Source organism: Amblyomma americanum, chromosome 8, assembly GCF_052857255.1.
Source record: "Amblyomma americanum isolate KBUSLIRL-KWMA chromosome 8, ASM5285725v1, whole genome shotgun sequence".
Classification (NCBI taxonomy): Eukaryota; Metazoa; Arthropoda; class Arachnida; order Ixodida; family Ixodidae; genus Amblyomma; species Amblyomma americanum.
In genome coordinates, this window is record NC_135504.1 from 63,450,125 (window position 1) to 63,473,956 (window position 23,832).

At 46.7% G+C, this 23,832-nt stretch overlaps 1 protein-coding gene across 1 annotated transcript in view; it reads right to left on the reverse strand.

Annotated features, from left to right (window-relative positions):
- Positions 1 to 2,766: 2,766 nt before the first annotated feature.
- The window catches only part of LOC144102440 (uncharacterized), a 44,184-nt gene continuing 23,118 nt past the window's right edge, over positions 2,767 to 23,832 (reverse strand). The window contains exon 3 of the mRNA XM_077635710.1: positions 2,767 to 2,874. Within this exon, the coding sequence (XP_077491836.1) occupies positions 2,767 to 2,874 (108 nt within the window). The remainder of the gene's footprint in view (positions 2,875 to 23,832) is intronic.

Consider the following 23,832-nt stretch of genomic DNA (forward strand, 5'->3'; position numbering starts at 1 on the left):
CCTAATATTGTTCATTTTTGTCTACTTGAGAGACGGCCTTGGCGACGGGTACGCTCAGGTTCCTTGCAATTTAGAGCCTCCAGGGTCTCGTCAAGTAAATGGCGAATCACGATCTGGTATTTCTGGGCAAACGTCTACGATGATGAGATAGAGGAGAATCCGTAGTGGAAGTTGCGAAATAAGCGATTTGCAGCATCTTCTAGCTCGATAAACTTCTGTTTTTAATGGATAAAAATTCTAGAGAACAAGAATTTAATGGTTAGGCAAGAGATATCTGCGCAAAAAAAGGACAGAGAGGGCGTGTGAAATGGCAAAATTTTGCTGAAAAAAAAAACGTAATTCATAATTTGTGGAGAAAATGTTTGAAAATAAATACGAAAGCATGTAGAAAATTTATATACTGAAAAAAAACTCGGTTAGAGATGTTTTCAAGAAGGGAATCAGACATAAATGCGCTTTTTAAACTTCCAGTACGTTTCCGGCAGTCCGGAACGTGGAAAAGAGAGAAAGGCAGTTGAACAGCTTTCGTGGCCTTCAAATGCGTGAAGCTTCACAGCTTTCCTATATCTATACCTAAATCAGCGCCCAAAGATTTTGCATCCGTCCACATTCCTAACTTACAAAAAAAGAAAAGACTGCGCCAGGAATCCTAATTGTTATGAACAAATCCTGCTGAAATTTATAGATTTACCAGTTTTGGTGCTTGGATGGGGCTTGACGTCACGCCACACAGCAAGGTAAAAGGGCCACGTGCTGACTAAATACATTACGTAAAGATTTTAGTTTAATAAATGCGGATGAGATAATTTTTTAAAAGAATTACAATCCGCGGAAATTCTAATGCTATCAAGTGAGTACCGAAACGAACGTATCTGCGGTCTTCCTTCTTTTTGTATTCGCTGCAGCTTTCTTTATACAAAACAGAGCGCGTGACCTTTGCCTCGAGGTTTCTATCCCATGCTGCTTAGGTCAGTAGCTATGTCCTATGGCTTACGTCTATTGATATATTAGGTTTACCGCAAAGAAACAGGTAAACAGGATTAAGTGATTTTGGAAGGCCTCCAAACATACTATGACTATCTACTGAGTGGTGCAAAATTTCACTGCCTTGAGGACGGGGGTAACAAGAGACTCTGATGTATCTTGAGGTGTAAAAGAAGGCGATAGAAGAGAACACACCCTATGACCTTGCACCATTTTCTTCGGGCAATTGATCGATCTGTTTCCTGACTTTTGGACCTGGCCTCAACCAAACGGCCCGAATGGACGCTAATCTAACTCAAGAAGTGCATATAAAGACTCTTTCAGGAACTGAAATACTTGGTGTGACATTGAAGAAAAAGTACGACCCCCGTCACCAGGCAGCCCGCGTAGTACACAAAAAGACAGCTTCGAATATTCAGAAGCTCATCGTCAGGCTTTCCGGCATCAGTGAAGTTCCAGAAGAAAGCATCGTAACGACGAATGTCCCAGCCAGTTTAGAAAATCTTGTACAGCAAGGAAATGAGCTCCCGCTTCCAGGGGCAATCATTTCTACTGGGTATCCTTATTTTAAGGTGAACAGTGGCTTCCTGCTTCGCGCAATGCTTGATGAAAACATGGAGAACGTTTTGTCACTCAGCTCTGGAGAAAAGAACACGTGCGTTCCTCGGCTGGTGCGAGCCAAGCACTCCCCAAACCTGGCCCGGCTTTGAGTCTTGTCTTTAGCATGCCGGGCTGCAGCCGACGCCATGCCACTGAGGACGTAATTCCCGTTCCTGGAAGCTCTATTCAAGGCGCCCTCGAAAATGCTGCCGCTTTCAGCACAGGGCAGAAGACCCGCCTTCTTGAGCTCTGGTATTAGCTTCTCCGCCCTGTCACCGGCCTCACACGCGGGAGGGGACATCAGGCTAGCTGTAAGCAAGCTCTGCATGTAGGCTGCCAACGAGAAGCACGACAACATCCAAGAAGCCAAGACAATCCGGCCAGTCAACTCGCTACGTGGGCGACACGCACATGAGAAGGAATGGAGAGGGTAGCTGCTACCAGCCTTAGCGCCACCTCCCCCACACCATCGGGAGGATGACTCCCGAGGCGCAAGTTTAGTAGCCCGGAGAGGACTGCTGAGACACCCATGGAGAGAACCATAAGGGAAGTCCAATATAGCACGCTCACGAGGGCTTCCGAGTGACTCCACCACCTCTTCTGGACGTAGTAGACTGTGCACCCAAACTTTATGAAGGCGACTTTCAAGAATGGGCAGAGCTGTACAGGAAGCCCCACTGGGTCTGAAATAACGTCCACTTGTCCATTGCGAAGTGGCACATTTAGCGTCTCTCTTCGGACGGGGGATATTTTAAAGCTGGCATTTAGAGTTTGAGTGTGTTCTCTCGAGAAATACAGTGGTCAACTGCAATACTTGACGTCATTAAAATGCAGAGCCGATGGAAACACTTCAGCCGCCGAGCCGATACAAGTATACTCTTTTTGACGGCAAAAAGGCAGAGCCATCACTTGGAGAGATCGAACGATCCAAGAGTTTGCTCTGGCGTATTGTGCAGTTTGGTGCATTCCGTGATGTCCACCCTTGCAAGCAGCCTTCCGCCACCGAATTGTTGCGAAGAACCCAAGTCACGAAAGGGAACTTACGCAGGTGCAGTTTCCCCGCTTTCAGACAGGACTGGGTGAGGGCAGGACTTCCTAGAGCCGTCATAACGTGGACGTAACGCAGGCATGTTTCCTCAAGCACTGCGGCGTAGCGGCTCCGGTTCATGCACCAAAACCAACTTAGTGCGGCTCCTCGAAGACTGCTGGCAGAGCCTTTTGAATGGCAAACTTGTTCAGGCACAGAGCGTGAATTTCAGTGGTTTCTGCGACACTTCCATCCCATACATCCTGAATGCACATCGTTGTATGTCCATGAGTTTACCAATTGCAGAACACCAGTACGATCACGAGACTCTGCGTGAGGGACAATGAACGAGGCATCCTTTTAGATGTGAGAGCGTTCACGTTATTTTTGATACCCATGAAAGCTGCGCTGTTGCCACCCGTGAATGAACTGGTGCACTGGAACAAAGGAGCTCAATTTTTCCTTCCACTGTAAACTGAAGTGGCGTAATAGGAACAAAAGCTCTTTTGCGATCAAACTTTTTCGATCTGCGATTCAAGAAGGAAACTAAAGAATTCCCCTTCCTTTGCAACACTCGTTTGTCGGTGGAGTGTTTCAATGCAAAATTAACGCTGGCTGCCATTTTCCCATGGAAACGGTGATTTCAGGCGTTCATGCGCGAACAATGGTGCACAGCGCTTCTTTCATTATTTACAGACAAATCGAACTGATATTTCGCGTTCTCTCGTCTTGAAGTGCACATTTGCGTATGCTATGAACCATAGACTGAGGAACATGAGAAATTACGAAACGAAGTGAAAATACGGGTACACATTGAAATGTAGTCCTTTCGTAGAAAATAAAATGTATAAATGCATAGATGCGAAGTTTACAGAGTGATGTCCCAGAGTATAACAATTAATTGAGACCGTTTGAATAATTTAGAAAGTACAATATAGAAAGATGGCATTGTGCATAACATTATGCAACATACTCTGTAATGTCATTTGTCATGCCATAGAAATAAAAATAAAAAAGTGGTTCACTTGTTTTCAGAAGTAATTTGTGTTATTTTTTTCAGCGTACGATGAGAAAATAATATGGAACTCTATTGACTCCGCAAAATACGCTGTTCGCTTTCCAGGGGTCTTTTGGGTGTGTCATGATGATGATTGGTTTTTTGGGGAAAGGAAATGGCGCAGTGTCTGTCTCATATATCGCTGGACACCTGAACCGCGCCGTAAGGGAAGGGATAAGAGAGGGAGTGAAGGAAGAAAGGAAGAATTAGGTGCCGTAGTGGAGGGCTCCGGAATTATTTCGACCACCTGGGGATCTTTAACGTGCACTGACATCGCACAGCACACGGGCGCCTTAGCGTTTTTCCTCCATAAAAACGCAGCCGCCGCGGTCGGGTTCGAACCCGGGAACTCCGGATCAATAGTCGAGCGCCCTAACCACTGAGCCACCGCGGCGGGTTGAGTGTGTCATGAGATCAAATAATGCTGCTTATCTAAAATCGTTGTATCTGTGGAGGCGTTTTTACTTTTACTGCCGGAAACAATTTCCTATTGGCACCTTCTTGATATCTAACAAACAATACTTCAAAAGTAGAGGCTCTGTGCTTTGACCAACCCCGCCCCCCCCCCCCCACCCCCCACCCTCCTGTTCCTGGCGCCGTTTTCGTAGCAAAGTATTGATTTTGTTGGCAACTCTAGCGATTCATGATAGGTCACTTCTGCTGTAGTTTACGTAAATATTTAGCTCACCTCCGAAGTAAAGAGAGCGAGAGAGTGGTGCATGATTCTTTTCTATCTTTCATAAGATAAGTCCTGTTAACTCTTGAGGGATTCGTCGTATTATATCTTCCATCACAAAGAGAGAATTTACACTACCATTTCAAGAAATGGGTCTTTCGACCGCAAAGAAACAAACAAAGAAAAAAAGAGGTTTGGGGTGTTCCTTGAACTACAGAGTATTTCATTTGATTTTCGCCAAGGCTTAGAAAAATGCGTCGGGTTTTATATGCGCGTCGATTTAGCGCAGCAATGCTCGCAGCCTGGCAGAACAGGACACAATATTTTTTACGAAACTTCAAGCTGGAAAATTAGGAAGAATTAATTTGTTTTTGGTTGCTATTTTTGGGCACAAATGTTCTAATAAAAATGTTGTAGGTCGTGATGAGCAGTGTCATAACACATCACTCCCATAAATGGGGATATAGTTTTCATATATATTTAAGTACAGAGCACAAAAATTTAAAAACACCGTGTGAGTGCGCGCTACTGCCCCGCGATTGTCGTGCTTAGCGCTGGTATCTATGAACTTAACTCGTCCGTGTGTTCCTGCGCGCATGTTTACGTCCAAGAGGAGTCACCAACTAGCCAGTGTCCCTACCTTAAAAAACCCTTGGCCGAGGAGCGTCAAAGCGTGAGGACGCGATAAGCATGTAGTAGAAGGAAGACACATCAGCGGCGTCTCAAAGCATTTATCCCGGCTGCCAATATAGCGTACAATTCCATGCAAAAACCACGCTCACCTCGCAGGGTCTCCTACCGTTACCGCATACGCCAGTGTTTTATTAAGCAGTCGATTGCAGCGTTCTGATGCGGGTATCGCCTTTGCGGTCATTGGCACCAACGGTGATACTAAACAAAAGGACTCTAAATTCGACGTAATTATTCGAGGGACGGAATTTCTCGGGCAGCAATGAACACAGTGGGTCAAAAATTTAACTTAAAACTATTGAGTAGATACGTGTCCCGGCTCACTTAGGTAGTCTTTGTAACGATGCGGCGCTCATCAAATTTCCAGTATTCATCAGCCGAGGAGGGGACGCGGTAGTTACTGAGAGTTTCTGAAAGGACGGCCTAGCATGATAACAGTGATAAAGCTCTGAATGAATGCCTAGAAGTGAAATAGTTGAGAATTTTATTCAGGAACGGGGAATGACGAGGAGAGTTAAGGGTCAGAAAGAATCCTGGGAGGCTGCAGCGTCCGAATCGCCTTCATTTACACGTCAAATATATTCCCTTGCGCCCGAACTGCCCTTCATAAACTTTTGGACACAACTAACCTCGCATCAGTCATAATTAGCGATGTCCTAATTGTTCGTTCGATGCGAGCAAGAGAACTCGCGCTTCCTTCAAAGTGCGCTTGAGGGCGCTAAAATAGCGCTGTGGCAGCGTGCAGTCGGGATATTTTTTAAATTTGGGGACTGCAATAGAGGTAGAAAAAAATTATTCAGATGAATTTCAATTTGACGCAGGTCAGTCAGTATTATCGTCCTTATCCCGAGCATCAAGATGTGTACTGAAAGATATGCGCGCATGCTAATAATAAAAAAGTATGCCACTCAACAGCTGCGGACTGCTAAGTATTACTGGAATGTGCAGCGATTGCGTACCGATGGAGTGGAGGGCCGCGGTTCGAATCCTGCTGCCCCTGCAATCCTTCACCGGGTTAAAAAAATCCGCGTATAACAAGTTCGGGGGTGCGCCCTTATTTGACCAGAACCGACGAAGCACTCCCTCACCAGAGCAGGATTTGGCCACCCTGGGGTAGTACTTGGCCGCAACCTTCTATGAACAAGACGATTAATCCTCAGTCCTCAGCGGCTACTCATCAACTGACGTCACTATGCGGTGGTCAGACCTGTGACGCAGCGGAGGGGGTTAAATATTTCTGACTCCGGACAGGCTGCAATTGGAAACCGAACCCGGCAACGTTTAACGCTAAAACCTTACCTAGCGAGGCAACCCTAGCAGTGCTGTTCGAGGAACTAGCTGGTATTAAATGGAAGGCCTTGTAGCTAATAGTGAAGTTAGGAGGCTAGACGGGGTGTATACAGTACTAAGGGGCGTGAATGTACTCGGCTATCATGGCTCAACGGACAGGCGAGAACAAGGAGTGGGATTCTTCACCAATCGGGATATATAGCTGGCAACGTATAGGAATTCTACAGTATTAACGAGAGGGTGGTGGTGGTGGTGGTGGTGGTGGTAGTGGTTTTATTAAAAATAATAGTAAAAAGGAAGGAAAAGATTTTTGCTAGCCCCGGCATCTGCCATCGATACTGAAGCACCTGAGCTGGGGCAGCGGAAATAAAGGATAGCAGGCAGAATGGAGACATGAAATGAAAGAGGTGAGGAGACAGGAAGAGAGGATAGGGTGAGAAGTAATATATACAAACTATTTACACAATAAGAAATGTTTCCATGTTGTGCACGTGATTAGTTCATTTTAGAGGAATTAAATCACACAAGCGCACAGCACTGGGATGGTTACAACTGGAGTGGGGCGTCCAGTTATTAATCGTTCAAGGTAGAACTCGCGGAGCGTTCGGTCACTGCGTGTAACTACATGACGGAGAACAGACGGGACGTTCGAGGAATGCAAAGAGGCTCACCAAAGTTCGCTCACGAGTGCGCGCACTGCCCTGCGGCCACAATAGAGTCTTGATGGAGTCTGGTAGTATGCCTTGCGCCCTACTGGCCGCGAGCATATCGCGACGAGCATCGGCGAACGCGGCACAGCGAAGGAGTAGGTGTTGTAGTGTTCCCACTGCACCGCATCCGTCACACACATCACTCGTCGCGATTCCGTGACGCACCCGTCGTTCCCCGTGCCACACGCAGCCAATGCGCGCGCGGAGGATCATTGCACGTTGTGACCGTGTAAGTGCGCGACAGCCGGTGACACTGTCGATGCGCTCACCTCCCGCGATGCGTGGGTAGGGGTGCTGCTTTCGGAGATGGCCGTGGATGGCCGCGCGCACGTCCTCCAGCGCAAGGGACAGATCGCTGGCAGGTAGTGGGTGTGCAGCGATCGCGAGGTCGTCAGCTTCTTCGTTACCTGCGATGCCGCAGTGACCGGGCACCCACTGTGCACGCACGGCACAACCTCTCTGCGAGAGGCGCTCGATGCGCGAGCGAATTTCCCGCACTAGTGGGGTACCGCGGCCGTTAGATTGCAGGCGGCTGAGGGCGGCGCGGGAGTCGCACAGCAGAGCACTCCAGGGCGGCGGAGGGCCGACGGTGAGCAGCAGGTCCAGCCTGAGCCGGATCGCCATCAACTCCGCCGTGGCGGAGGAGCCCAGGAAGGCTACGTGTTGCTGGCTGTGCAGTTGCAGGGTGGGGATGGTGGCCGCCGCAGCAAGGGAGCAGCTGTCGCGGGCCACTGAGCCGTCGGTGTACACGAGGAGTTGGTCCTGGAGCTCCTCGTGTATGACGGCTCTGGCCAGCTGCTGCACAGCACAGAGGGGTGTGCTCCGCTTTCCCGCAATGCCGACGATCTCTCGCTGTACCTCCGAGGCAGCAGGTCAGGGCGCGCAGGAGCCGTAGGGGGGTGGGCCTTGTGTCAATTGCTCATACTCGAGCAACGCCGGGCCCATTCGTGAGCGCGGCTGCAAGCGCATACGCTGTAGCAGCGAACCGCCGTCCGGTGCGCGGTGAAGCCGGTCGATTGTGATTTAATGTCCTGCGCGCTGCTTGGAGCTCAAGTGGCCACGCTCCTGCCTCTGCCAACGTTGCGGCGCATTGCGAGTTTTTGGGCAGGCCTAGGCACACGCGCAGGGACTTGCGGGGCTGAAGCTCGAGTTTCTTCCATCACGGCTTGCGCACCGTGACGAGCGGCAGCGCATAGAGCACCGCCCCCAAAGCTGCGGCATTGTATAGACGCAGCTCAGCTTGCTGGGAGATGCCCTGGCCTCAAGCGGTGAGCTTGCGCAAGGCGGCGGTGATCCTCTTCATCTGCAGACAGGCCTTGGTCGCCGCGGGGCGGAAGGAAATGCGCCAGTCGATGTCCAGGCCAAGGTACCGCACCGATTTACGCCATGGAATCGCAGTCCCGTCCAGTGACAGTGGCGCAAGGTGTGCGCGCGAGAGCGAAACGCAGGCCATGGCCACCGATTTGTCCGCGCTCAGCGACAGACCAAGGCGGCGCAAGCTGGCATCGAATGCGGTCAGGGATCCCTGAAGGCACCCCCGGACGCGGAACGCCAGTTATCGTAATCAGGCTTTAAAAAGAAGTGCATGCCTACGCGCCTACATCCAGCCATTATTACTACCATGTTGTCTGAAACTGCCATGAAGACGTGGAATCGGTAATGAACAATGTAAAATCACAGTACACTGTATACTGGTCGGCCACTTTAATGCCCAGGTGGGCAAGAAACATCTGGCTCTGGGCGGCTCTGGCGTAGACTCTAGGAATAGTAAGGGGAAATTATTTGTACAGTTTGCAGAAATAAATAATTTACAGACCATAAATACCTTTTTCGGCAAACAAGAGAACAGAGAATGTACGTGGAAGAGCCCGAGTGATCAGATAAAAAATCAAATAGACGTCATTGGTGTGAAAATGCGGAGGTCGGAAAGGTGCATTGCAGCGACCACAGGATTGTAAGATCTCGAATTAGCCAAGACTTGAAGAGAGAACGTAAAAAGCTAGGAAGGGCGAAGCCCATGAACGAGTCAGTGGTAAGAGAGAAAGTATATGAATTCAGGATCTCGGTGCAGAAAAAATAATCGGCTTCAACTGAGGACGCCAACCTTAATGTTCGCGTAATTAATGATATTCTCCCAACTATCTGACAGACAGAATAGAACTGGCGCAACTGTAAAACCTAATCAATAGGCGCAAGGTGACCGACATAAGGAAGTTTAATATAGAAAGAATGGAACATGCCCTAAAGAATGGAGGTAGTCTGAAAGAGGTGAAGAGACAACTACGCAAAACTAAAGATACGATGTTTGCGTCAAAAAACATAGAGTGCATTGTGGTTACCAATATGGATAAGATAGTTAAAGTAGCCGTTGTGCTCTGCAGAAATCTTGAAAGTAGCCACAGTAATTAGGGTGTTAATGAGAGAGGCAGAGAAGAGCAATGAGACATCCCGCCATTAATTGAAGAGGAAATAAAGAAAGCCTTAGGAGCATTGCAAAGGGGAAAAAGCAGCAGCTGAGGATCAGGTAAGAGCAAATCTGATTAAGGAAGGCAGAACGGTGGGGACACTCTGCTGGGAAATGTAGTCACCCTCTATACACAATGCCTTATAACCTCGAGCGTATTAGAAGCTTGGAAAAACGCTAACATCATATTAATTCATAACAAAGGAGACGTCAATGACTCGAAAGATTTGACTGCCAAGCTTACTATCCGCTCCCAATAACACAATTGCTAATGTAGTCGCTAATAGAGGCCCATGTTCAGTATTCTCGGGCACAACCAACCCCATTAAAGCCTTCATTGGACGCGGGAAAGCATTTAACTCTGTGGAAACCTCAGCATTCATGCAGGCTTTGTGTGATCAGGATATACTGATGTGAAAATACTGGAAGATATCTATAACGACTGCACAGCCACTGTAGTCCTCCATAAAGTCTATAAAGATGTGTAAACTGCGAACTTAGGCCACCTTGGAACACATGCTATGTAAGTGTCCTCATGCCCCTCGGGAGGAACGAGGGATAAAGACGAAAGACCAATGGGAGGCCTAACTGCTGATCTTCGACCCGGCGACTCAGCTACAACTCGTGCGACAGACCGAAGCTGCCACCGAGTGTCAAGTCCTGTCGCCCATCATCCAGGCGGGTAGACAGAGGGCTACCCTTCTGTTGGTCAATAAAAGTTTTCCTTCCTTATCCTCTCTCGCCAAGACTGTCAAACACATTGTTCCAATGCGATGAAGCAGAGAAATCTTTAGGCGAAGTCTGTCGTTTTTTTAGTTACAAAATAGAAAAAATGCACCTGAAAAGCATTTTTTTTGCTGCACTCCACAAAATTGTGAGTCCGAGAGACTCGCAAGGACCATAGATTAGCTGCAATGAAACTCAGCCATTAAAAACCTTGCCGAAATCAGGCAAGTATATATATCAAGAACTATCGGCGCCTCATTTGCGGTTGGTAAGGATCTGATTTCTCTGAGTCCGGTATGCCGCAAGAGCAAAGCTACTCGCAGACCCGTTTTTGGGTTTGCAAATGTTCTCTCGAATTTCTGTTATATTATCCCAGCTTACGGGACCAAAGCCTCAAAGCTTTGGCTGCCTGCAGGCAAAGGTAGAGATCAAGGAGGAGGAAAAACTTCATTCAAGGCCAGTAGGCCCCGTAAAGAGAGCGCTTGCTCCGCCAAGACCCGCTATAGAGCTGCCGAGCCCTAGTAAAGCCAATAGGAAGAAGGGGTAAGGTAAACAAAACGAGAAGAGGTAATGGTAAATTTAAGTGAGTACGGAATGTATTTACTGTCTGCCCTCGTCTCTGGACGGTTCGGACAGTGAGCGATGTCCCGCCATCCGAAGTCGCAGTGTTGGTCGTGGAAAACATTTATTAAAGGCCATTTACAGGAGCGAGCGGGGACTGGCCTTAAGGGCCAGCCCCTTACAAATTCTAGGACAGGTCCCTAGTCGGGACCCTTGTGGCTTCCGCGGCAGCTCGGGCCTGAGCGACGAGAGCTCTTTGGCTCTCTAACGTAGATCAACCGAGCAGAGCAGCCTCCCAGCTCTCTCGACAAGGTGAGGGGAAAGGATGGTAAGCAGGGTTATAGGGGCATGCTCACACCATGTGGTACATGTCCGAGAACGCGCATCCACAATACTGGCGCGGCTCGTTAAAAACGGATTAGAATATTGCAGCCCTGCCGGGCACGGCACCATGTTGGTATTAAGAGAAGGAGCCAACGCCCCTCGCTTTTGGTTAGCCATTTTGCAGGGGGATGAAAGTGGCTATGCTGTGTGTGATATAACTGATCGCCAAGATGATCGGACAAGTAGTCTAAAGCAATGAAAAGGACGGACTCGAGCGAACATATTGTGAAGTGTGTTGTGAAAAGGCATTAACTATATTGAAACATTATACATTTATCTCACATGGAGGAACGGTTCGTGTCGGGTTGCACTGCGCTCAGCCAATAAATGCAGCCATATACCTCCCGTAGCGTTTGCATACGCCGATAAGCATGGAGAAAAGTTTCACACAACCAGCTCTCATATCGACGGACAACATTTCACCATCATCCGATGGTTCATAACGTGGCCATTGACAACGAGCACAGCCACAGAGTAAAACCTTTGCAATATCGCAGAAACTGCTCCCGTACATGATGAACTTCAGCATAAAAAATACACAGAACGACAGATGCATGGAAATGGGTAGGAAGCGGAAGCTGCAGTGCCAACAGCAAGAACACTAGGCTCGGCATCAAAATTAAAAAAATGCTAACTCGTGGCGAGCCAGTCATATTGAAGGTTAAGTTCAACGACGCCTTAATTATAAGACCCACCAAAGACTTGAATGATTGCTGACTATCAGACAGCGGTGAACAAAACACATGATCAATCTCGATGCCATGCATAGGGCACCATTTCGTTTAAGCACTTTGGGTTTCAATCCGTGCATAAATTTATTGAGCACTACACACTCTCAGCAACTGCATCATGGTGTGACCTTTTAAACGTAACTTACAGGTTCAATCCAAAACAGCAGTTGCAGAAACACACAATCATTGCTAGTATATCTGCACTGAGTTTCAAACTATTTTTCATACAGGTTTCGCTATATTGAAATTGGGCATTCTGGCAGTGACTCCGATGGTGAAATTTTCGCCTCCTCAACCGTTAAAAAAAAGATAGCTGGTGGTGAATGGGGCTTTCCCACTGCAAACCCTGTAGGCAGCGAGTGGCCACTGCCATACTTCTTCGTCGGAGACGAGGCCTTCCCGCTGAAAGGGTATATGATGAGGCCTTATCTAAGACGAGGTAGTGGTCAACATATGAAGTTTCACATTACTTAAAACGAAAAGAGCTATATCACTGGCATGATCAAGCAGTGAAGTGTGCATCAGTCATAATCAAAATTCTCCCCATTTTTTTCCTCTCAAAATGCTGCATGCCTGATTTCATGAATGTTTTTCATATGTTACAATTTCAAGAAGGCTTTAATATAGGTCAGTTTAAAGCATGTTTGCAGTTTTGTGTTGGATGCCACAAATCATCAGCACAGCCTTTGCAACACCACCTTTTCATCTAACTAGGTGGTTTGTGGTTCATTTCTGTAAGCCAGTGACTACGCTTTAAACAAGCGTACCGAAATCGCATTCCAAAAATGCTGCTCCAAGTGTGCCGTAGCAGGAGTACCGGAAAATAACAAAACACGTGTAGTTTAACTTTTATATAAATAGAAGCACGAGCCTCAGTATTCTTAAAACTTGAAACTTTTCAGCTTCAGTGAAGGCCCCAAGGTCATGCTTTCTATGCAACAAAGTAGACCGTTTGGTCTTACAGTGCATTGCTTATGACCTAGAAGTGTATGAAAATGTTCTCTGTACTTTATCTCTCCTGTTATTGTCTTCAGTCCTGCATGAAACTGCGCGGCTAGAAAACTATGAGCGCCTCATCTTCAATTATCGGCTAAGCTGGGCACGACGCATAATAGTGAATGCGTTTGGCATCCTGGCGCAGAGGTGGAGGATTCTGCGGCGACCTTTTAAGGCAAAAGCCATTAACATCAATAGATATGTTGGTGCATGCATAGTGCTGCGCAACTATCTCCTTAAAGAGTCCGCAGAATCCTCCTCAATGTACTACCCGCCTGGCTCTGCCGATACTGAAGATTTGGAGGGGCGCCTCTCTCCTGGAAGCTGGAGGGATGATGACTCCAGCTTGGTCTTCAAGGCACAAAGACTCACAGGCTGCAACGCAACACGGTACGAGGTTTGTTACAGTATAGGCAGTTGTCCCGAGCTTTGCACTGTACACGTTAAGGGCGTCACCAGAACAGGAGCACGCTTGTCAGTGTGCTACTGTAGGCGCCTGGCTTTGGCAAACATAGCTGTTCAACTTACTAAACCCCATGTAATTTGTTTTGATTTTTTATGTGCAGAAAACCCGAAAGGAAAAAGATAGCCGAGCAAACTAGAGGGTTCCGGAGAACCCTCTTTTAGAAGACCAAGTTTAATTGACACATCAGAGGCTCGCAGTATTTTGCCACTGTGTGACATGCAGCACTGGAGTTGGTTTATGGAGATTATGAAATATAACTTCAGTGCAATTTCTTCCCAGGCATGCAATACAAGTGCGTAACAAGCTGACGCACCAATTTGTCATGGAAGGTGCAGTACCATGGCAACAACCAACCGTCATTGGGGATCATAAGTAACTGAAGGGGAGTTGAATAATGGCGAATTTTATTTTATGGAATAAATGCTTGCAAGACGATGTTTTGGTTAATAAAAAATATGTACTGTCTGCAACAAAAGTCTACAAGTCTCTGCGCCGTTGTTTCGAATGGCGCAGCGGACTGAAAATTTTTGCAACAGACTGTACATTCACATGAACAGGGAAGATATGAGCTTCTTTCACAAGAACAATGCATGCAGTGAGATTACCTATAAGGGAAGCACAAGTAACATGAGAAGTGACTGGTTGAAGATAACGATTGCACATGTATTTATGGAAGTAAAAAGCCATTTGAAATCTCTCAGTTGCATATTTTTAAAATATCAAATAATCTCACTTTTAATAAAAATGAACTGGAGCGTGAACAGGAACAGTGAAATATGTTATTCTTCCCCCCCCCCTCAGTGTAATGCCTTGACATAGTCGCTGTGAGTAATAAATAAATAAATAAATACTAGGCACTTAAATATTGTTATATGGGCCAGTTAAACGCAGCAACCATTTGTACTTTTCAGGGCAGTCACATCGCCACAGTAGCTCAGTGGTTATGGCGCCAGAATGTTGACCCAAAATATGCATGTTTGATCCCTGTCTCTACTACGACGTCTCTCATAGGCCGAGTTTTCTGGGACGTCAAACCCCTGACACCTCGACTGTGATGCCTCAAAAATTCTAGAGCCAACCTTACACAAAGCACGATTGCTTTTAGGGTTTATGAGGTTTCATTTCCCCAAGCGTGTCGGGCTTTGAGGGAGGAGGATCAAAAATATCACACTTCAGTCATATCATGTAAGACAGCGCTAAAAACAGGAACTACGGCGTTTGAATACCATTAAATCTGAATTAGGATGTGTTGATTTGAGTATTATAAATTAGAGTACAATGATTAAATGCATAAAAAAGTAAGCTAGAAAATGACTTAGTAGATACTGCACGTCCATTTGTAGAAAGCATTTGTACTACCTTGTTGGAAAGAAACACGAACAACCCGGCGCCAAAACGCTCCGCTGTTTCAATTTCTTTTCAGCGTACTTTTACTTCAGTGATAGCAAAAAGATCCTAGGATCATCCATGATGCATTCTAGGACGACTCTATCGTCTTTTTTTGTACCGCCCAGGTAAAAGCGCGATGAAAATAAATTCCAACAGCGGGGCGTGTTTGCGCCGAGTTGTTCGCGTTTCTTTCCATCGAGGCAGTACCATGAAAAATAAAAGCACACCACCACTAATTACAACTAAGTTTTAGTCTTGAGCTGCACGTAATACGTCATCATTTCGATGTTATTCGGCCACGTGGCGTGGCAGGCGTCGCAGGCGGGAGGCTAAAAGCATGCAGAAGAGTCCGATGTCATCTTTTTGTTGCTTTTCTGGCTGCTCCCGAGTTTTTGTCAGGTGGCTAACACACGCCTGCATGACGTTTTCGTCACCTGCGTTCCTGTAGACCAAGCATTTTGGAGTAGTGAAAACTGGTGAGTAAGTTCACGAAACATCACCGAAGGAAATATTGAGCAAAAAGACTGGAGAAGGGAGAGCAACAGACAAAAAATCAGTCTCACAGTGAACCTTGCTGCAAATGCCTTAAACTTGAACAAAAACATGTACACTTTCTTTAATGAAAAGGTTATAAATTCACCCAGGCTTTTCTGTGTTTTTTTCTGCGACATCTATGGCCTACAGTGCAACACGCAGTTTTCTGTATTATACGAAAGAACTTGTCTTGGTACGCCTGTTTAACTAACTGTTCTTCTAGAAACTGCACAAATACCGTTTTGCAGGCGGCAGCTGAGCAGGATCTTGCTCATGCAGGTCAGGACTGTATCTGCAAGACGAGTATCATTAGGGCACTTTTCCTGCACATGTAATTTTCAGCGAAACACAACATACTGAAAAGTAGGTGGCTTACAAGAATGTGAAATCTACTAGAGCGTTTGAATTTTTTTGTACTCTTGTTCCCAGGTGTCCCCCTCAACATCACTGAGGCAGTGGTGAGGCCTCAGTGAGGCCTGAGACAGTGGTTCCACAAGCCCTTCGAATGCCTACGTGGTGCTGTAATGGCTGAGATCGAGGATCAATATGCCACAGCATGATAACAGTTTGTGCAAATGCATCATGGATTTTTTTCCCTAAATCCTAGCTGTATACCTGATTATGGGGGTTTATGCTTCAAGAGTAACTGCAATAGGCATTGCTTGTTTCATACACTGTTTCCTAAAACCCTCTGTTCTTGGTTGCACTAATGACAGCAGTTTATAGCAGACCAATTTCAAAAGACCGCTTTCCAAGGTCAGCTCCTGCTGAACTTTTGGGCCTAAGCTAGCCAGCATTTCCTTCAACCGCTCAATCATCGGTCCTTTTATCATGTTTGTTTCCGTGCTGTCTTGGCAGGCCCATACCGTGCGGCATACGTCTGAAGTCATGACTAAAGAGACTCCTGTTGGTCACTAACATTTCGCTAGCCTCGTCAACAGCATATGTGAAGCTGAAAAGAAAATAACGTACCTATTTTACACCAGGATAACCAGAATGGACTTTTTGAATGACCAAGTGCAGTTGGTTGTGAAATTTGTTTGCAGAAAACTATATGTTTTTTTAGTTGCCTTTTGTTTCTCACCTTGTATCATTATCGTTTGTACTGCAAAGCGTACGGGAAAAACATAATATGTAGTTCAGCTTATTATGGTCCACTGTCAAGAGAACAAATATAGCTGCTTGATTACATGCACAGAATTGAGGACAACTGGTCACTGGTCATTGCAACATGCGACTTGACATTAATTACTCTCATAGCAGAAAAATATCCTAGAAATTCAACTCACCGTGCAGGATGCGGTGAAGCGTCCATCAGCGCCATCATGGATTCAAAGTGTGGCCATTTTATAGCAGGGATACCTGCCGCTCCAGCTCCACTCTTTAGTTGATTTTTTATTTCTTATTTTTTCGTCATGTATATATTTTATGTTTTTGAACTTGTGCTCCGCCTGGGTGCCTGGAGGATAAAAATTTCATGATTATATCTGGAAAATAAAATAACCATCATTAATGAAAGGCTGTGCATTAAGCTTGTTCTGTCTGACAGTGCTCAAAGGGTTCCTATATCGAAGTCGTGACCTCTTTTGCTTCTCTCTAGGACATTGCGTTGCATGGCGATGCTAATGTGTCTGCATGCTCAGCGTATGAATATTTTGTGCTGGCACTGAAGTACCGCAATTGGGTGAGCACAAACGTGTGTAGTAATAACTTGCACTTGAGCAAGCGTTAAGGACAGGGCACGGGGAGAGAAAAAAAAGGAGTCCGAGTGTAAACTGTCCTCGTGGTAGCCAACGCACGTCTCTCGCGAGTCGCGAGCGGGAAAACACAGGTCTCGTCTTCCCGCAGTTCAAGCGAAACAGAGACGAATGCCAAGCGATCGAAGAAAAAAAAGTTCGAAGTATTGTTTTCGTTGTATGTAAACATTAGCACGCGCTCTTGAGGGAAAATAAGCCGCCCTCATTATGCATACTACAACACAAACTCAGCACATCTAAAAAACGTGGTATACTTACGGATTAAGCTGAATACCTTCCCATGCGAAGTCCTTTTTACTTCAGTTTTCGAAATTTGGATGATATTTGTCATATAGAAATCTATGCTCTCGCACAGCGTTGATGAGCAGCTCTGCGGAGTGCTCCATGTTGTTGTCTGACGCAAATTTCGATCTTTTCTTCAGGAATGAACAACCGGATTTAGGTAACGCTTCCGACAACTTCGGAAGCGCCGCTGATTGGTTCAGCCGTTTGCGACTCACAGTCGCGAGGCTGCAAAGTCGAGCAGCGAGCGAATGGCCCGCGACTGTCGCTTTTCGACCAACGCGACCGTTCGCGACAGTCGCTTTTTGACCAAAACAGTCGCGCGACCTCTGCGACTCTCAAGTGTGAATGAGCCCTAAAGCGAAAGCTTTACTCGCCTAGAATGAATGAATGCAAAAAAATTATTTATGAGGAAAAAAGAATAATGTGTGCAGACCTTAGTCGAGAACCCCATTGGAGATGGCCGCCTGTTTCGCCCGTTGCACCAGTGCTTTCTGGTCCTCCAGGCGGGAGCTGATCAGCTTTCCCCCCACTGCTCAATTGTGGGGTTTCTGATGATCGCTGCTATGTTTTTGTGGCATGCCCACACCATATGAAATATATCCGAGTATTTCTTATGAAACGGACATTGATCTGAATATTGCATAGGATTTATCTTACGCAGAAGGCTGAGGTGTGGGTATGCGTTAGTTTGTAGTTTGCGTAACATTACTTCTTCCTTAGTGAGTTCTTTGTGAGCCTAACTGTGGGTATGGTTTCATTTCCAGTCAGAAATGCCGTAATAGCTTCCAGTATGTGGTTAGTGTTTCCTTCTTCTCCCCGACCTCGGATAACGCCCGGAAAGGAAGTCCTCGGGCTGCGGCGCGGGCGCCATTGTTACCTCGAAGAGTCTCGTGAGCAGGTGTCCATATTACGGCGACCATTTTTATCCTTTTGAAATTTTACTTCGTGATTGTGTCCATCTTCTTGGCAACTCTCCCTTTGACGAGGTTTCTGCAGGCGGCTTGCGAGTCTGTGATCACAATCTGATTATTTGGATCTGCTATGTCTGTGCTATCGCTACCTCCTCGGCATTGTCCGGTTTATCTCCGTTAAGGGTTACTGCCATTTTGATTTTAACGTTGTCATCTACCACTACCGGAGGCACGACATCTTTGTCTTTGTATTCTGCCGCGTCTGTGAATGCAACTCCTGCTTCTTTTCGATAGCTGTCCTGAATTTATCTTGCTCTTTCTGCTCTTGATTTGTGGTATTCGGGGTGCATGTTTCTTGGTATCTGCAAGATTTTTCCTTTGCCTGAGTTTCTTGGATAGATCCTTTTTCTGATTCTTCTCTATGGGTTCTTTCCTAGCGGCACCGATGTCGCCGAGAGCTTTAGTTTGACCTTCTTTTGACCGCAGCTGCGCCGTAGCCTTGGCAACGCCGCCACCGAGACTATTTCCTCTCATTTCTCTCTTCCACCCTTTCCTTAAGGTGCGATTCAGGTGTACACAGAGATGTGGGGAAGATACTGCGCCACTGCCTTTTCTCAAAAACGAATTATCAATTTCCTCTTTCTTCCTTTTTCAATCCTTCTTTATCCCTTCCTGTATGGCGCGGTTCGTGTGTCTACTATGATCTGACAGTTACTGTGTCATTTCCTTTCCTTAAAAAACAAATAAAATGGTGTTAATTGGGCTCATTAGCATTCACAATGTTGTCGAGGGCGTTCATTTTCAACAAAGGAAAGGCGCACAACTGGCTCCCTGGGTCAGTGGACACTTCAATCTCGCTTTCATACGAAAATACCTGAAAGCAATAATGAAGGCGAGATTATTATACGAAAATACCTGGCGTTGACGCCCAACTGCAAAAACGCGCTTTGACTGCGTTCCGAACACTGGATAGGCAGCGCGCCCATACTACTAGCCTGGCAGGTGGCAGATAATGGTGCCGTGCCTCTTGTCTGCCGCAACGTTGTCAGCGCTAATGCATGCAGCCAACACCTCTCACTCTCACTATAGCCCCGTACCTCATAGCGCGATTGAGGCGTCGCCTGACCCAGGGAGCCAGTTATTCTCCCTCCCTTTCCTCTAAATCATCTGTGTCCAGAACGTTGTCAACGCCAACGCCAATGAAACAATGAACACCAATAGCTTTCGCATCGTATATCCTGGGTTTTTTCAGCTAATTCACATTTTTTAAAGCACCCAACAAAATGAGAAGCAGGCCGGCAAGGCACAACGTATAGGACAAGGAAAGACGGAGAGGCGAGGGCGCATTTGAATAGCATTTATTTAGCTATATTTACAGAGAGGTGCTCGGGGAGAGGCTCTTAGTGGGTCTCGCCCCTTACTGTACTAGGCGGAGTTCCTCCTTCCGGGACTCCGTTGGTATACTGACCACTGCACAGGCCCGCTGAAGCAGGGCCTGTTGGGCCGATAGTTCCTGGCAGCCGAGCAGGTCCGCGTCCCAGTCCTCTCGGGTGGGGGAAGAAGTGATGGGGGGGGGGGGGTAATGATTTTGCCTGCATACCCAAATCATCTGGAAGTGGTCGGCCACCTCCCCACAGAATGAGCAGCTGCCGTAAAGAAGAATCAATGCGCTTGAGAACTGCCGGGCACATCAGGGTGTTTGTAAAGAGCCTAAGGAGAGTTCGTGCGCCAGCTTTACCCAGTCCCTGCAAAGGAATCGGGTAGCGCTGGTGTTCGACACGATAGTGCTAAGTAATATCTTTAAACAAAAGAAGATGGCTGTGATTTGGGTTAAGGTCCTCCCAAGGAACGCCTGGTGCACGATAAGTGAGTGCGCGGGCTTCCTCATTGGCGGCTTCGTAACCTGGCACGCCTTGGTGGCCGGTACCCTTATGATTGAGCGATGAGTTGCATCCCAGTCGCGAGTGCTGTGGCGAAGAATTTGGGGAGCAAGTGGAGTCATCCAACCGAACCCAAAGTTACGATACGCTCCGCGAGAGTCTGTGAGGATGAATTTAGAGTCGGGATGGAAGGCTGTGAGGGCGATTGCTACCCTCCTCCGAATGCGTTGAGCTGGGCGCTCCGAACGGGAGGCCGTCCACTTGTTTCTCCTCGTGTATATCTCCAGCCGTGTATCATACTCCCCTGGAGTGGTAGGGGTCCGCAAAGTCGACACCGCCACTATTGCTCAGCGGTTGGCGCTGCTGCACGAAGTTTCAGGGGCTTCACTGGCGCCTGCAATTCTGCTTTTTTAACGTGCGTTCGAAGTTCGGTTTGGCACCGCATCTTGTTCTCACCCTGGTTGACCGTGGTTACTATACGACGTTCGCTTCAGTTTGGCGAGAACGGGAGTTAAAATCATTTCCTGCTTAAGACAGCCTTTTTCAGCAATGAATTATTTTTTTTTACTCAAGTTCTTTGTTATGTCCTTCACCTTGTTATTGTAACTGTGTAGGTTGTTTTAGTGCGCCGAATTGTATAGTGGCCATTGCCTGCATTTAGTCGTTGTATGTTTATATTAAGCCGGTTTTGATGCAGGCTGATCACCTGCCCACCACGAGGTTGGCACTCAGTGACCACTCGGTGGGCAGGTGAGCACCTTCCCACCGTGCCAGGAGGCAGCTCAACTAACTGTGAAGGGCTGCTCGGGAGGAGCAACCTGGATCTTAACCCAACTCATGCCACCAAAGGACTCCCACCGATGGCAGCACCTGCCAGAGTAGGGCAGTGGCGCTGCACCGCGGCACCACTGCATGTGCCAGGAGTGGTAGGAAGACTCCCAGGGATCTACGAATGCAGATAATGATCAATTCCACATATATGAACCTTAACCCATTTTCGCTATTCGAAAAAGTGCCATCCATGAACATAGGATCTGAACATGGGAAGCGAACGGAAAAACAAACAGCAAGCGCACCTAATTCTCATTTACCCTTACTACTAAAATTGACAATCATTTTTTTAATTTCAAATGGCTGATTCTGGGCTTAGATTTCGCTACAAGTGCAGGGAGCCCCTCATTGTTAACTCTTTAGCGTTTTTTATGTACGCCGCCTAGATTTAGAATGTTTGCTCGTTGCAAATCATTCTTAAGGAATGTCTTGGGAGAGTTCTTATCACTTAAGGTGTTTTTTTGGTTAACGGATGTGATTTAAATAGTCAGCGTTGTCGGTACATATTAGAGCGGTGAATGTAGTATTCCTTTTCCTCCAACTAGCTCCAACTTGCATGGCAGAAAATAGCCCGTATGTGACCGTGTCAGATATTGATCTCTGGAAATTGCTTGAAAAATATCAAGTCCGCATCATCTCTCCTCTTTCCGCCGTTCCAGCCGGTTTTTGGTGCATAGACCCAGTTGTGGCCAATTGTTATTGGCGGCGTGGTCCATACGCCTCTTTTCGGGGTTCACAGAAGTCTTTAAAGCTATTTCTTTCGCAAAAAATATTAGAGCAACATACAACAACTGTACGGCGCCTAGCGCGTGATCTGTATGACAGCAATTTTAGCGCAAACATAAACACTGCGTGCTAAATTTCTCTCCCTTCGGCTTCAGCCTTCAGTGCAAAAGTGATCTTGCAAGCGTTCGTCGTATGATCAGAAGTGTCATGCTGGCCACAAAAACTAACGGCTGCATTGTCGCCTCATCTCGATAAAAATATTGTCAGCCCTATCGGAAAACACGAAAGGAAAATTTTTATTGTGATGATAGATTTTTTTGTAGTATTCTGAAACCAGAAAAAAACAAATTCTTTAGTCAGAACAGGAGTTTCTGTAGTGTTGAGCAGCCTCCTGTGCTAAAGATAGGGCCAGTTCTTCCGCAACAACAGACTACTGCCCGATAGTAGAGAAAAAAATCTGTCGTAACGTAAGGACGACAAAACTTAACTTGTAATTTGTTACTGGGCCTGTTGTGTTTTTCCGCTTAGAGTGTTTCACAAGAATGTGCAAACTTCGAATTCCGAAAGCGCTGTCCCAAAATCGCTTTAAGGCATTTTTTAAATTGGCACCTCATTTTGCATCGTCGCAAAAATGGACACGCGAGTGTTTCGTTTCTGTAGGGATAGCAAGGAAGAAGAGCACTTAATTTTTGAACAGATGACTGGAGGCGATACCAGAGCGAATCGAAGTAATTCCTTTTCTCAAATGTGTTCTTTACAGTACGCTGGAATGAACAGCCTGTAGGTGATAACTTCAATCGTTGCTCGCTGAAAATTGCTTCGTAAATATCGGACTCACATTGGCGTCATATTTTCTGCCGTGCTAGCAGGGTGCTGGTGCGCACGTTCTGTTTGTGGACAGCGTATGTTGACGACAGGGGACAATAGGTCTCTTCTATTGTTCTCTGATACCTGTTAATTCTCTTCGAGAAAGCGGCAGTGCAACAGGTCACTTTCACACAGCGCCTGGCGTGCTCTCTGAGCAGAGCAGCCTCAATTTAAGCTCAGGAATGACTTAAGTGGATGCAATTCGGTACGTCTTCGGTACGCTCCCGGGCAGTAATGATAACAGAGACAGCCGTTGCCATGGCTACTACAAGAGCACTGGAACACGTACCAATGCGGCCATTTGATATAACGAGTCATTTCGATTCGATTTATTTTGATTCCCTGCCATTGGTCGCTGCTTCAGGTGACGTAGTTCAGGAGGGATCAGGTCGAACGGGTCGGGGGCAGAAACACGCCCATGGTACGACTTCCTTTCACAGATGCGCCATAGAGCCATGTGTCTCGCTGGTGGATCGGCTCCGACGAACAACAAAGCACGACAACGCGTTTCACATTTCTGACGAGATTTATCGGCACTTAGGGTCCTGTTTTGGGAAGCAAACTGTGTTGGGACTCTGCAAAGATGTGTTCGAACGTGGTTCCCGCCATTAGACCGGACTGGATGCGGCGGCAGTAGGCTTGACATCGACGGTGCCACAAAAAGCACAGACCACGCCTGTGGTTGGTCCTAGGTTTTGCCATTTCCTTTTTCTTTCATCGCGATGGACGTGACGACCAGATGGAATGAAAACAGACTGAATTGTTATATGATGCCATTCCTCGCTCCGTAGATGGTATAAGCCTACTGTAAGACTACTGAAGATTTAAGACTGTGCAGTGAGGCACCCACACGAGGTAACTACAATTCTCTGTGTGCGAGTTGGCAGTTATTAACGTTTTTTTTCTTGGTTCCCTAAGCAGCCACGTCACCGCATTCTGGACTTCAAGTAGATCTGTGTTGTCAAAGTTCTTATTGAAGCTTTTGATGGGCGTGTTCGCACGAAACTACTTTGGCGAAACTTGACTTGGATAGCTGATTTCTTATTGCGTGCAGAAACTTGGACTGTGCACGGAGTTTTGGACTGAAGTAATTTTTGATGTTTTGAATTTCTTTTTTTTCTTAGAAGAGATCAAATGCCTATATAGGGAGCTGAGCAATTTCTTCTTAAACTATATTTTCTTCTTTCGCTTTAACAAACCGAAGCTACTAAACTATTTTCCATTTTCCTTCTCATGCCCTAAATTTAGAACATCAGCGCTTGCGCCACATGGCGAATCCTTTAGTCGATT